The sequence below is a fragment of the Hippopotamus amphibius genome, chromosome 5 (genome assembly GCF_030028045.1).
Source record: "Hippopotamus amphibius kiboko isolate mHipAmp2 chromosome 5, mHipAmp2.hap2, whole genome shotgun sequence".
NCBI classification, from domain to species: Eukaryota; Metazoa; Chordata; class Mammalia; order Artiodactyla; family Hippopotamidae; genus Hippopotamus; species Hippopotamus amphibius.
The window spans coordinates 169,885,897-169,899,945 of NC_080190.1; the positions used below are offsets into that span (position 1 = coordinate 169,885,897).

A 14,049-nucleotide genomic window follows, 5' to 3' on the forward strand; every position below is an offset into this window, starting at 1 on the left:
GCATCAGTACTGCAGTGGCTCTCAGAGGGCCTCAGGCCCACTGCTTAGCGGTCCAGGGACCTAAGGAAATCATGCTCCCCTGTGTCACTTGTGGCAAAATGAATGAAGACACATCCGTGTCTCCCCCTGCCCTCCCGGGGCTGCTGGGAGGGCCGCACCTGGCGCATCTGTACGTTCCAGGCGTACAGCACAATGACGCATGTACGTACCGTGACACGACTACCATGATAAGGTTACTTAATACAGCCATCACCTCACGTAATTACAATCTTTTTTTCTTGTGATGAGAACCTTTAAGACCTACTCTCTTGGTAAATTTAAAATATATAATACAGTATTCTTAACTGTAAGCACCATACCCTATATTACATCCCCAGAACTTATTTATAACGGCAGGTTTATACCTGTTGACCACCTGCACCCATTTCCCACACCTCCACCCCAACCCCCCCCCGGCCACTGCCAATGTGGTCTCCGTTTCTATGAGCTTTTTTTTTAGATTCCACATATGAGTGAGATAATACAGTATGTGTCTTTCTCTGAATGCCGTATTTCACTTAGCAGCATGCCCTCAAGCTTCATCTATGTTGTCACCAATGGCAAGATTTCCTTCTCTTCATGGCTGTATACTATTTCACTGCCTATGGACACACTGCACTTTCTTTACCCATTCGGGTGGACACTCAGGTTTTTTCCATGTCTTGGCTATTATACATAATGCTACAATGGACATGGGGGTGCAGATACCTCTTCAAAATAGTGATTTCATTTCCTTCAAATAAATACCCAGAACTGGGATTGCTGGATCGTATGGTAGTTCTATTTCTAATTTTTTGAGGAACCTCCACACTGTTTTCCACAGTGGCTGCACCAATTTACATTCCCACCAACAGTGCACGAGGGTCCCCTTTTCTCCGCATTCTCCCCAGCCCTTACCCCCTGTCTTTTTTGGTGGGAGCTATTCTAACAGGTGTGAGATGCTATCTCATTGTGGGTTTGATTCATCTGGAGAACTCTTCATGCAAATGCAAATCTCTGAGCTCTACTCCCATCTACTCTGTTTCAACCAGTGTAGATGGGACTCAGGCCAAGGTGCGTCTAAAGTCTAAATGTGTTTCTACTGAGGGGCCAGGTTGAGACACACTGGTTTAAAAGACAGAAACATTGGTTTGCAATGAGACAGTCTCACACGTCCTGCTCTGAGCATGGGTTAGCTGTGAAACCAACCCTGAGCTACACTCTCCCTTCCATCTTATCTGACCCTCCTTACATGAAGATAGCAGTGCTCGCCCAGACCATCCAATACGATGGGAAGTGAGAGTGCTCCGGGGATTATAAATAACAACGGCGTGCATTGGCCAGGGACCTGTTAAGCGCATACTCTTAATACATGCTTGATGAGCTCCTGGTAAACGCACAGCACTGTTTCAACATCACCATCATCATGGAAACTAGCCTCTTGCCATGTGTGAGCTGTCTGAGCACAGGCGCAAGGTTTCTACTGCCCTTCATGAGAAGCACAAAGCTCGTAGTCAACAAATGTGTGTTAAAGGGATGCGTAATAGACAAATAAAAAGTGTAAATGTCAGGGAAACCAAGACCTGTTAACATGTGTGGTGTTTTTCAATATATCTAGCACACAGCCAGGCACACAATAGGTGTCTAAGAGACACAGTGATTTAGGACAGTGGATGGAAGAGAATTTCCTCAGTTTAAGATCTAACGTGAGGTAACCGCTCGTGTCTTTTCATCCCAAGCAAACAACTATGTCTGCCCCATGTAACTACCGCCGTTCAGAACCAAGGAGTCAGTTCCCTAATTACCTGTAGCTCTGAGCACAGCTGAGAGAGCGTTTCTTCAACAGCAAGTGACTCTAGGAAGAAAAAAGAAAACAAAAATCGCAATTAAATGGACACACACGGAAATGCAGCAGTTGCCAATGGAATGAAAGGAGCATAGATTTCAAGTCGGCACTGAAGTCACAGAAAAAAACAAAACAAAACACAGCTTCTGGGGACTCTCCTTGTCTATTCTGTCTAAAGGGTCCTGTTTATAAAAAGGGCAATTTGGAGCCATGTGACCTCACACTAGCTAAAGGTCAACATTGTTCCACGGATGCATTTCTAAGAAGCAGAGGCTCCCCGTGCCCACTGTGCGTGTTCCAAAGCGATTCCGCATCCGGTTTTGCTTTTGCGAGTATGTGCGCACACACATCTGTGCGCACACCTGGGACCTGGACCTGTATCTCCTTCACACAGGTGGATGTGCAGAAGTCCAGGGAAGCCGGGGAGCAGAGCTAAGCCTACTGATCAGGGCCACCAACTCATCACAACCTTCCACACGGGCAACAGAGGAGTCTGCAACCCCACCATCTTATCAGCTGGAACTGGGCGGACCCTGACCACTTGTGGTTTCACGTGAGCAGATTTGCCCGTGTTTGAACTCCCCCCTCGTTCCATAAGGCTGTGATCAGACCTTGCGCGTGGCTGCAGAGTGGGTTTTAACTAAAGCATCGTCGCCAAGGTGCGTGCGAGCAAACCTTCAGCTCCTTGCAGTCCTCACAGATGCGCACACACTGCCCGCCTGGCAGCTGTCCTCAGGTCTGGCAGCCCCACGAGGCATCGTGGACTTTGGTCACTGATCACGGCTGTGCTCTTGGGATTTGGCACAATGCCTGGGGCACAGTCAACGTTCGATAAAAGTATGGTGAGTGAGTGAATGAACAAATAAATTCAGTTCCTTTTGGGTAGGAAAACAAGTAGAAGCAAGAAGCCAACTGCCAGGACACTGTCTCCACTCTCCCTCTGAGCTAAGCTGGTTTTGAACTGTGCGGGTCTCCTCTGAGTGCACAACCTTTGACCTGAAAAATTTCAAGATCACGTGCTTCACAGTGGTTAAGAATCCGCCTGCCAATGCAGGGGACACGGGTTCGATCCCTGGTCCGGGAAGACTCCACATGCCACGGAGCAACTAAGCCCACGCGCCACAACTACTGAGCCCCTGTGCCACAACTACTGAAGCCTGTGCACCGAGATCCTGCGCTCCTTAATAAGAGAAGCCACCGCAATGAGAAGCCCACACACCACAATGAAGAGTAGCCCCCACTTGCTGCAACTAGAGAAAGCCCACAAGCAGCAATGAAGACCCAATGCAGCCAAATAAATAAATAAATAGGTCACGTGCTTCAAAGAGGGCGTCCGAGCTGACAAAGCCAGATGCTAAGATGGCACCAGGAGTCAATGCCACAGCAGCAATGCTGCCCCTTCTCCTTCGTCCTGCACGCCAAGCACTGTGTGTGAGGGAAATTGGGGGCTGCTGCACTCAAAGACCCCGTGTCTAGCGGGGGAGAGAAACATGCAAATAAATGACTGTTGTGTGGTGTGTTCAATGTAATAATGCCCAAGGCCATCAATACCGCCAATGCTTGATCTTCTCTGCAGGGAAGGTCTCAGGGTGCAGCTGAGCTCCCTTCCCAGCAAGACTGTCACTGACCTCGAATACCAGGCTAAGGCCCTGGCTTCTGTTCTAGGGGCAAAGGGCCTCATTAGAGGACTTTGAGCAGAACCACAACCCACCACTTGCTGTAAATGAGCATCATCTGATATAAAGACCCTGCCCCGGGCATCACTGAAGAACCTCTGTGCTCCTGTCTTATTCTGCCATGCATTGCTGTGTGACCCTGAGCAGTCATTTCACCTCTCTGAACTTCAGTCCCACCATCTGTCAATCAAGAGTGAGACAGCCCAGTGATCATGGTGTCTGATGATGGACAAGAGGCAATCCATCCCCGGAAAACCCAAACCAAAGACGATGACTCCTGAGAGCGTGCTGTAATCATCCAGATGAAGTATATGTATATTTCTTAGGATTGTTTCACGTTCTTGTAAGCTGCAATACAGTAACTACAGCCTAATTAAGAAAAAGGCTGTAAACAGGCATTTTCCCTTAGAAAGCAACTCCATCTTATGTATCCATAGCGCCAGGTGGGTAGTAGGGGTTTAATAAATGCTTGGTGGACGAATGAATGAGTACATGAATATGACTCTAGGTGCTTGTGTCTTTTTTTCTTGCATTTGCATGTCCAAGATTTTCTCCTGCCAGAATGACGTAGAATACAAAAACAAAAACCAAAAACAAATAAACAAAAAACCTACCTGAAATGGTGCTTGCTACTGTGACATTTACCAAAGCATGCTGACTTTTCTCGAGCCCCAGGCCGAAAGCGGAAGTTTGGTCAGCTGCTGGGGTGAGTCTTGCCTGTGCCCGGCCCCTTACCCAACTCCACGCGTGGCAGCTCCGGGATGTCTCTCATGATGGTCAGGAAGTAGGCACGGAGTCCCCAGTAGGCGTGTAAGAGCAGGAAGCACAGCCCCCGGTGCCACTTGTAAGCGTGCTGCATGCAGTTCTCAGAGGGCACGTAGAAGCTCCCCTGCAGCGGGAACAGAAACAGAGGCTGAGGGCTATTCCACATGGCCTGGTCCTGAGAAAGACTGGGAAGCGGTTCAATATGCCAGCAGAGGAGTTGGAATCTCTTCCCTATCCTTCTGTGTGGGAAAACCATTGAAGTTGTCCAAGTCTCTCTCTCATCACATTCAAATTAAAATAATAAGAATATTAGATGATGAGGAGGACATGAAGAGGATAGAGACCTCACAGGTTTGGGGCAACTGAAGGTCCCCCACTTACAAGCCTCTTTCTCCTGCCACTGTAAGGAGAAGCCACGGGGCAGACTGAGGTGGGCTCCTTTTCACAGGGAGGTGAGGCTTTTAGAAAGAACTTTGTATTGGATGGATGAATAGCACACAGTGCTGAGAAGGAGAAAGCCTGCTTGTTGTAAAGTAGGAAGAAGTTGTGAGTTTCATTTCTCAATGGTGAAAGTGTAAGAGGCTGTGGCTGACCATGAAGTGTGAGAATGCTCTGTACATTCTATTGTGTTGCAGCTGTAGAACATATTACTGCAGCAGAATGACACACATCATTTGTCTGATGTCTCATGCCTGATGCCTAAGTCCGCCATTTACTTGGAAGTCCAGACGTGATAAAAAAGAAGGACCAGGACAGTTCTGACTTTCTTGCAACTCCACTAGAAAAGGATGACTTGGGGTGAATTTCAGGTAGGATTTGTTTTCAGAACAGAGAAAGGAATCTCACAGGGATGGGTCTGGGCAGAAAAAGGGAGGTACTGAGTCGTGAGCTGGAGAACTCCACGGATGCAGGGATCTGTGGCTCGTGTGGCTAAGAGGGGAAGAGCAAGCATCCTCCTCAGGATGCAGTGCTTCCTAGGCTGTCCTGCAGGGAGAAACCCCAGGTGGAGTATTGGTGGAACTGCATCCTCTTGGCTTCTGTGAGTTGACTTGCACAGCTGTCTGTGTGGCAGCCTCCTGCCTCCTTTGTTTCCTTTTTCCTTGCTGCCATCTAGGAGGGCTGAGTGGTCCAGGGAGGGCAGGACCGGTCTGATGGGGTCAATAGCCACCTGAACTCCATCTGTGCTCCCAGTGGTGCCATGAAGGCAGACAATGACGCTGTAATTATATTTTCTCTCATCACTGCATCATGATAGCTGGGTCACGGAATGCAAGGTGGTGCACATTAGGAGACCTGGATGGAAGTCTCAGGTCTCCTGTCACCTTGCTCTGAGACGGTCTTAGATTCGTTCCCTGGGAGAAAGACTGCAAGACAGAGACTGGCCTGCAGGAAGGTCATGGCATGTGCTCTCGGGAGCAGTGCCCTTGGGAGAGTAGGATGGGGCAGAGGCAGGAGGCACACTGCACGGTCATGCAGGCACAGACACCTCACTCAAGCCGAGGGGAACTCTGGACCTGAAGAGCTGTCTGCCCTTGAGACAGGGGCCAGGTCTTTGTACCCATGCATTGACCATTACTGGGTGTGGGTTACTCCAGGGAGGAGGTGTGACCTTGGTCAGCAGCTCTCTCAGACAGGGCAACCTCCAGAGAGGGACTCGGCTATACACAGTTGGCCACCATCATCCTCAGCAGAATGAGGAAGGAGTGGTTCCGGCCTGAGGGTGGAAACTGGGCATCACAGAATTGCCCAGAGAAACTCTCAGAAGCATCCGTCACTCCCCAGCACCTCGAATTAAACCTGGCTCTGAGTTATGAGGTCCCTTCTGATTTGAACTTAAGAGAGACATTCAGCAAGTTTTGGCATCAAAAGATTTTTCCATTTCATAACAGAAAATTCAGTCAGGACATCTGTGGTCACCAGGCATCAGGGAAATTTGTATATTTCTATTTCTCATCTTTCCTATTATATTAAGATCAGAAGTCAGTACAGTTGTAAGAAGAACAGCAAAGCTTGTTCATGTAGCAGGATGGCTGTGCTGGACTCCTCAGGTCCACAGAGGAAAAAATAATCCACTGTTCGTGAAACATCTAGATATTCCCATCATACTGTATCTCACTGGATCCTTAATACGCACCTTATAAGGCAGTTATTCTAATTCTGATTTTCAAAATAGAATACAGATATGGTAAAAATCTCAATATTACCAAAGGAAACACAACATAAAGTTCCCTATTCTTCACAGTCCAATTGTTTTCTTACACATCCTTCTACATTTCTTCCATATGCATACGTACCTATGTGTATATATGTCCACTTATATGTATATATGTTCTAAACACACACACAGACACACACATTGGAAAATGCTCTGGACATTTCTCCCCTATTTATTTTTATCATGTATGCCTTAAAGTTCTTTCTTATCAGACCAAATAAGTGATAGGAACTCCAATTCCCATTTCATAGACCAAAGACTGGCTCAAGGAATCTAGTGAGTTGTACAAGGTCATTCTGCTTTGCTCGCAGCAGAAAGGATTCTCAAGTTCAGGTGTATGGTGAAGGCAGTCCTTTCTCATCTGCCACGTGTGCCTCTAGAAACCATGGCTGGCAGAGCACAGCTGCTCCCCTAGGTCTGCTTACCTTGACAGAGGCATTAATACAAGTCCTGCAGTGCCTCCATGAGCTGTGACTCAGCAGAAATGAAAGCAGATAGAGGATTAACAAAGGCATCAGCTCTAGCCCTGAGTCCCCAGCCTGCTTGCTTCAAACACCCCTGACCCATCTATTTACTAGTCCTGCCACCTGCTCACAACTGCATTTTCTTATCACCAATGCCTCCTTTCGACAGTGCTCCAGGACCCATGGAAGAGGGCAACGGATCTATAAAGCATGTTATGAAGTTTCACTTTTAAGACTAGACACCAGTATCATACAGATTCTTCAAGAGAGGCAAGGAAAATGTTGGAGAATCTTCATAAGGCTGATTCGATATGATTATTGAGATAATATGAAGTCAAAATGTTCACCCAAAGAGAAATCCTAAAAAATTATGGATGGAGATTATCATAAACAAAACCAATGCCATTTTCCATAAATACTCATCATGACTTTCGGAAAGTGAACGATTTGTCACAGAAAAAATCCCACTCGCTGGCCCTCCAGGCCTGCGGAGCCAGCGTGGAAGAGCCAAGGAGTCCCCGCTAGAATTGCATCAAGTGGATTGAAAATCCCTGCCCAGTCTCCCCAGCACAAATAAAGAACACTTTAGCATCCGTCCTTTCAAACAGTCTGGCATGGAAACCCTGAATAATACAACGGGATTCATGCAGGGTAAGCAGAACATTAGGCTGTGTACAAACTCACAGTGGAAGGCTCCTGGCCAGGGCCCACCCACAGCATCATCTGTGCAACATCTGTGAAAAGGGGATAATCATAATACGACCTTTTAGGGTTGCTGTTAAGGATTAAACAAGACCGTTCAGGTAAAAACGCAGACTTACGTGATGCCTCAGGGTAAGGTCAGGAGGCACTAAAAGAAACTGTATGAAGTTGGAACACACCCACTGATGGCCTCTGGAAACAGGTCTATGGTTTATGGGGCTCAAACCTCAACCGTCATCCACATGGAAACCTACAAATGGATTTTAACTTAATGGAAGTCTTTTGCAAGCTGTGCAGGGATAAGGTTTGGTTAGAACACAGAATCTGGGGTCAGATTGGATCTATTCCTTGCTTGTGGACTTTCAGCGTGACTGAGTCAGTCCCTCAACACCTGAAATGTCAGTTTCCTAACTTGGAAAGTGGGAATAATAATAAAGTTAAAGGAACTTCCCTGGCGGCCCAGAGGTTAAGAATCCACCTGCCAATACAGGGGACACGGGTTCGAACCCTGGTCCAGGAAGATCCCACATGCCTTGGAGCAACTAAGCCCGTGGGCCACAATTACTGAGCCTCCGCTCTAGAACCCATGAGCCACAACTATTAAGCCCACATGCCGCAACTACTGAAGCTCACGAGCCTAGAGCCTATGCCCCGCAACAAGAGAAGCCACTGCAACGAGAAGCCCGCGAACTGCAACAAAGAGTAGCCCCCCGCTTGCTGCAACTAGAGAAAGCCCGCACGCAGCAACGAAAACCCAATGCAGCCAAATAAATAAATAAATAGCTTAAAAAAAATAAAGTGTTTAGTACAGTGTCTGATTTATATTAAGTACTTGTTAAATGATAGAAGTTTTGCTTTTTAATTTATTTATCACCTAACAGAGATACCTTGCCATCAAATCAGACCTTTATATACCTGCCCTTGTTTGAGTCTTCGATATTGCTTACTTTATAAACACATCCTTCTCATGGGTCTCACAGCCTGGCTCTTCCCTTTCATCTGCAGCACTAGCGTATGCGAGTTGGTTTACAGTCTTCCCACTGTCTACAAGATCCATGGAGCTTTCACACAATTTTGGAATTTGGACTTGCTAGACCACTATAATAGTCATGCTATATATACTAATATCCTATAGAAATATGCTTACTTACACTTTATATGAAATATGTATACAATCTGACTTTTATTTGGCATGTGGTAAACGTTGATAATTCAGACACACCCATAAAAGCAAAACACATCTTTGTATAAAAGTACCAGCCATCTTCTGTGTTGCAGTCATGGGAGAAGGCATAAATGGAATTGGTTTGTACTATTCTGGATGTTTCTTTGAAAAAGGAATGCAAGCTCAATCAGACCTCAAAATCTAGAATTCTATTAATAGTATCTACTGTTCATTGTATGCCTGCTGTGTGCCTGGTACTATTTTTTGGTCCCTGAATTCCTCTTCTTGGTGATTCAGCAAGCTTTTCACTATTATTTTTGTTTTTAACCAATAAGAAAATAATAAGGGCTTCCCTGGGGGCACAGCGGTTAAGAATCCACCTGCCAATGCAGGGGACATGAGTTCGAGCCCTGGTTCAGGAAGATCCCACATGTCGTGGAGCAACTAAGCCAGTGAGCCACAACTACTGAGCCCATGCACCGTAACTACTGAAGCCAAGTGCCTAAAGCCAGAGCTCCGCAACAAGAGAAGCCACCGCACTGATAAGCCCGTGCACCGCAACGAAGAATAGCCCCCACTCTCCACAACTACAGAAAGCCCTTGCGTAGCAACAAAGACCCAATGCAGCCAATAAATTTAAAAATAAATAAATAAATTTAAAAAAAAGAAAATAATAACAATAACCACAACAGCATTTATAAACAGCTAACATTTATTATTTGACTCTATTAAATGCCAGGCATTGTTTAAGTGTTTTATATGTATGAATTATTTAATTCTTATGCCAACCCGATGAAGTAAGCACAATTATTTATCCCTACCTTATAGACTGGGAAACTGAATCCCAGAGTGGTAAATAACTTGTTTGCAGGGCTCATGGCATGCAAGAGGTGCATCAGCAAGGCAGACACGGTCTGACGCTGGAAACCACCCACTTCTAGTCATAATGCTGAACTTAATCTTCGAATTGAGCTTCAGAAAGTTTAAACAGCCTGTGTTCACACATCCAGGAGGTAGAAGAGTTAAGCTTCCAACCCATGTTAAAGCCTAGATTTTAAAAGGAAACCAGCTCTATAAACTTCTGAGGGAATCAAAACCCCTTTGTGCTAGCCTTAGCTTTGTAACTACTAGCTGTGATTCCAGGAAAACAATTTTAACTTTCTATCCTTTTAATTGTCAGCAACACACTGCTGCTGTCTTAGTTAGCAGTTCCCAATTTTTGTGTCCCAACATACTGGATTGTGGTGACTAGTTGTGAGTTAAACTATAAGTATTTCTTACCAAAAATGGTTAAAATATAGAAATCACAAACGATTTCATGTTACTATGGCTTCACTCAAAGCTGTTCCTATTGCCCTCTTCCTGACACCCCACAGAGGTTCCTTAAGTGGGAGAAAAAGAGAGTGAGAATTGTCAGGCTTGGACAGATGGGTTGGCATAGGGTGGGGAAGGTGACTGACAGTCCCAGGTCTAGGTCACATTTCCACCCAGGCATTTGCTCCATTCTACATGTATGTGCTTCCTGCCCTCCAGCGTCACATGCTTCCAGCATTGAAGCATTGTGCAAGTAACTGTTGAACCATCACAGAGAGAGCTACGTGGCTCCAGCCATAAAAGAAGTAGACGAGTTTGTGTTTCTCTCCTTCTATAAGTTTGTTGTGCCCCCACCTCCCCTCCTGGAAATCAGGAACAGAATATTATTCATCTTCTACTCCCAGCTACTTTCATATAGTGGGAAGTCCATCCATATGGTCGACTGAAGCAATATTTAGAAAAAAACTAAGGGTTGTAGTGAAGCTGAAGAGCTGCTCTGTGAAGGGCTATCGTGGGGGAGTTTCTTGCACAACGTCCCACTGAGCGGAGCTAGAGCCAATGGCTGGAAGTTCTAGGAAGACACATATTGTGGATGAGAACACTGCTTCTCCACTCTTGATGTTTTTTCAACGTGGAGGGACATCCACTAGCATCATACACCCAGCTCCTCTCTGCCCACATATAGGGCAAAAGTTGAACTTGGGATGAGAAACTAGGTTCTTCCCTGGAGTCTTCCTCTCTTGGTAGCAAGTCTTCCCTCGGAGGCATTTATCTCCATCACCTTCACCCCTGGGGGCAGCCTGGTAGATGAGGTGATCTTCAAGGGAGCCCTGCATTTGTCTAGCACAGCTGTATCTGATTAAGTAGTTAATTTTGGAGTTCAGTGTCTGGGAACCCCTTGATCAAAGATGTAAACCAAATGATCTCACATCTTAGTTTGAATTCTGGTTTGCCTTATTATTTTGTCTGATTTTCCAATTGGTTCAGCACTCAGTTGGGGAGAAGAAGGTATTGCATAACAGTTCCCCTTCACACCCAGCAGATTTCATCTCCTTTGATGATGAAGTCACTGACATTAATACTTCCTTGTGTCATACTACCTGCTGTGCTCAGGAACTGAGGGAACAAATAAGGAGAACTGGTTGTGTTGGGTGGAGGGTCAGGATAGACCAGTGGATTTCAATCACTATTTGAGAAGTCATGGGGGTACCAAAAGCAGCAAGAAAGGGGCAGGGTGGGTGAAGTCCCCACTTCATCAGAGCTTTTCTGTTCACAGCAGTTTTATGACGGGTTCTACATAGGCATTCATTTGAAAAAGAACTCCTTGGTTAAGAAAATTAATAAAATTTGAAAATTACTGGACAAAGTGAATGCCCCTGAGTGCTCAACTGTCCTATTGTGGTCCAGAAAACAAGTACAAATTGTGTGGCTGAAAATCAGACCTCAGCAGTCCTTGTTGTTTATTGTTTTCCTTCCTGATTCCTAATTATTGTTTTCTTTCCTCTGTTTATAGGCCTGTTTTAAACAGTGGTTTTTAAAAAGATAATTTTGATTCGAATTGCTCCAAAATGACAGCGAGGTATTTTTTTAACTTCCATTTTGTGGGGAAAAGCAACAGAGTTCCATTAAAATTCTGTGGACTTGGAATTACAGGAATGACCTGGGGTCAAGGGGTTAAGTCCTGCTTTTGCTGCTCACCAGCTTCAGCACCTCGGACAGTGGCCTAATTGTCCTCATTGGGCGAGAAGAATAAAAGCGAAATGTTCTTTGCTTTCCACAAGACACAACAAACACATAGTCCATTAGCCTTATTGTCAGTTAGGACTCTGTATGAATCCTTCCACTGATGTACTTAAGTGATGGTATTTTCTTTAATTTGTTCAATTCCTATATCACTAAGAGATTTTGACCTATTTAAAACTTTAAAAAGTAATAACTCATTAGTAATTAGACAAGTTGACATATTGAATCTGAATAATTCATTACTTCTTCTAAGTTACTTTGATGCCTATTATGTAATTTGGGTGAATGCATATATTTTTGCTATTGAGCCATTTGACTTTAAAGAACTGTATGTTTATATGAGAAGTATCATGATCGGGCGTCCCATTGGGGGTCTTCTGCATGTCAATAGGGTCAGTCCAATTCCATTCATCCTCATGATCCTAATTACTCTATATTTGGTGCTTTCTGTGAGCCTGTCATTGTGCTAAACACTTGAGCTCCAGACATGAACATACCCTGCCCTCACCTGCAAGACAATATTCTCAAGTTAGAGGAACCAGGGACACAAAGGCAACATTGTAGTGCAATGTGGTAGGTATCATAACAGAGGAAACCTTAGGATGCTATGAGTGTGTGAAAAGGTGCAGGTAGGGAAGGCTTCCTAGAAGAGTTGATGCGGTAGTTGAATCTTGAAAGACTAGGCAGGTAGAGAACAGATGAGGGAAGGCACTGAAACTGTCATAAACAATGACAATGAATGAACAAATTAATAAAGCACAGGACATATAATCAGTAGTGTGCTGCTAAGGTAAATGAGTCCAGGAGAGGAAAGCAGGAGGTGATGCTAGATAGACAGCCTGGAGTCTGGACGGAGGGTAGGGCATCTCATGTTGATCACAAATCAACTCCCAGGCACCCAGAGACACATAGGAAATGGACAACATGTGTGACAGTGCGTCCGTCAGTGGGGGATGCGAAGACAGGTGTTGAGCCCTCTTCTACGACTCTGGCTTCTCACTAATCATTGCATCTGGACCTCCAAACATGCAGGAAAGTTGAAATCATGATATAAATTTGCAAAAGTGGAATGGTCCCAGAGATGTTAAGTAAATGGCCAGTGGTCCTATAATTACTAAAAGATGAGTCTAAGATTCCAAAACAGCACAGCCTTGCTCTGTTATCCCATGGCTACTATTCTGAATTCACCAGAATCAATGTCTTCTCAACTGAGGATAAGACAGCAAGAATAGGAATAATAAAAACGGCAGGAGTAAGGTGAAATGGCCATCAGATACACTGGATTAATTATGCAGCGTGTGAAGGGTCAAGCGATTAATACTGCCATCCCCAGAGGCCAGTTCCAAGATCATAAACTCAGACGTATCTGCAGAATAAGTGAGCTGTCAGGCTCGGTGCCTTGAGATATGCATGGTAAATGTTTCTACTGTAGATGCTGGAGAGGTTCACTATGGTCTCTTAAAGATGACAAATTTTATGCTTTTGTGATTTTAATTATGAAAGATATTAAATTCCCTTAGCTGCCACTGGGACAGGCATCGAGTCAGCATCTATAATTACTCCCCTATTTTGAGTTCTGAAGTCTCTTGTGTGAATTCGGCCCTTATCTTTCCCCCATTACTTCTGGTGAGTGTTCTATGTAGCTTATTCTATAGGAAACTTGGAAAGCAGACCAGACCAGAGCATCATTGAAAACAGATTCTATGTTCTGATAGCAAACATACAAACCCCCAAGTGGCTCCTTATAGACCTTCTTATCTGAGACACACAGAGCACTCGGTCATTTCTAAGTGAAGTGGGGGATGACGGTCTCAATGTCAGATGGTGGGTTACAGGGCATGCGTATGACCTAGATCAGGTGTGCCTGACCCCAGAGTCCACACTCCCAACCACCAACAATTCCTGCCTCCCCGGAGTGAGCACTGGCTCTCTCTCAGCTGCTGCAGAAAACAGATCAGGCTGTTCTGCGAGATTATTAAGGCAAATGGGAGGCCACTGCACTGTATTGTCATATTAGAATGTTTACTTCTATAAGAAACCAGCTCAGTGTACATCTGGCTTTTATTGGAATGATCATAGCAATTGTAGAAACCAAAATAAGAATATTTTCATAAAAAGTCATAGTGTATCTAGAGATTTTA

General features: G+C 45.1%; 1 protein-coding gene across 1 annotated transcript in view; it reads right to left on the reverse strand.

The window, feature by feature from the left end:
• Positions 1-14,049, reverse strand: part of FAM135B (family with sequence similarity 135 member B) — a 169,538-nt gene that overhangs the window by 34,651 nt on the left and 120,838 nt on the right. The window contains exons 7-8 of the mRNA XM_057735971.1: positions 4,276-4,429; positions 1,824-1,873 (exon numbers count right to left, since the gene is read on the reverse strand). Of these exons, the coding sequence (XP_057591954.1) occupies positions 1,824-1,873; positions 4,276-4,429 (204 nt within the window). The remainder of the gene's footprint in view (positions 1-1,823; positions 1,874-4,275; positions 4,430-14,049) is intronic.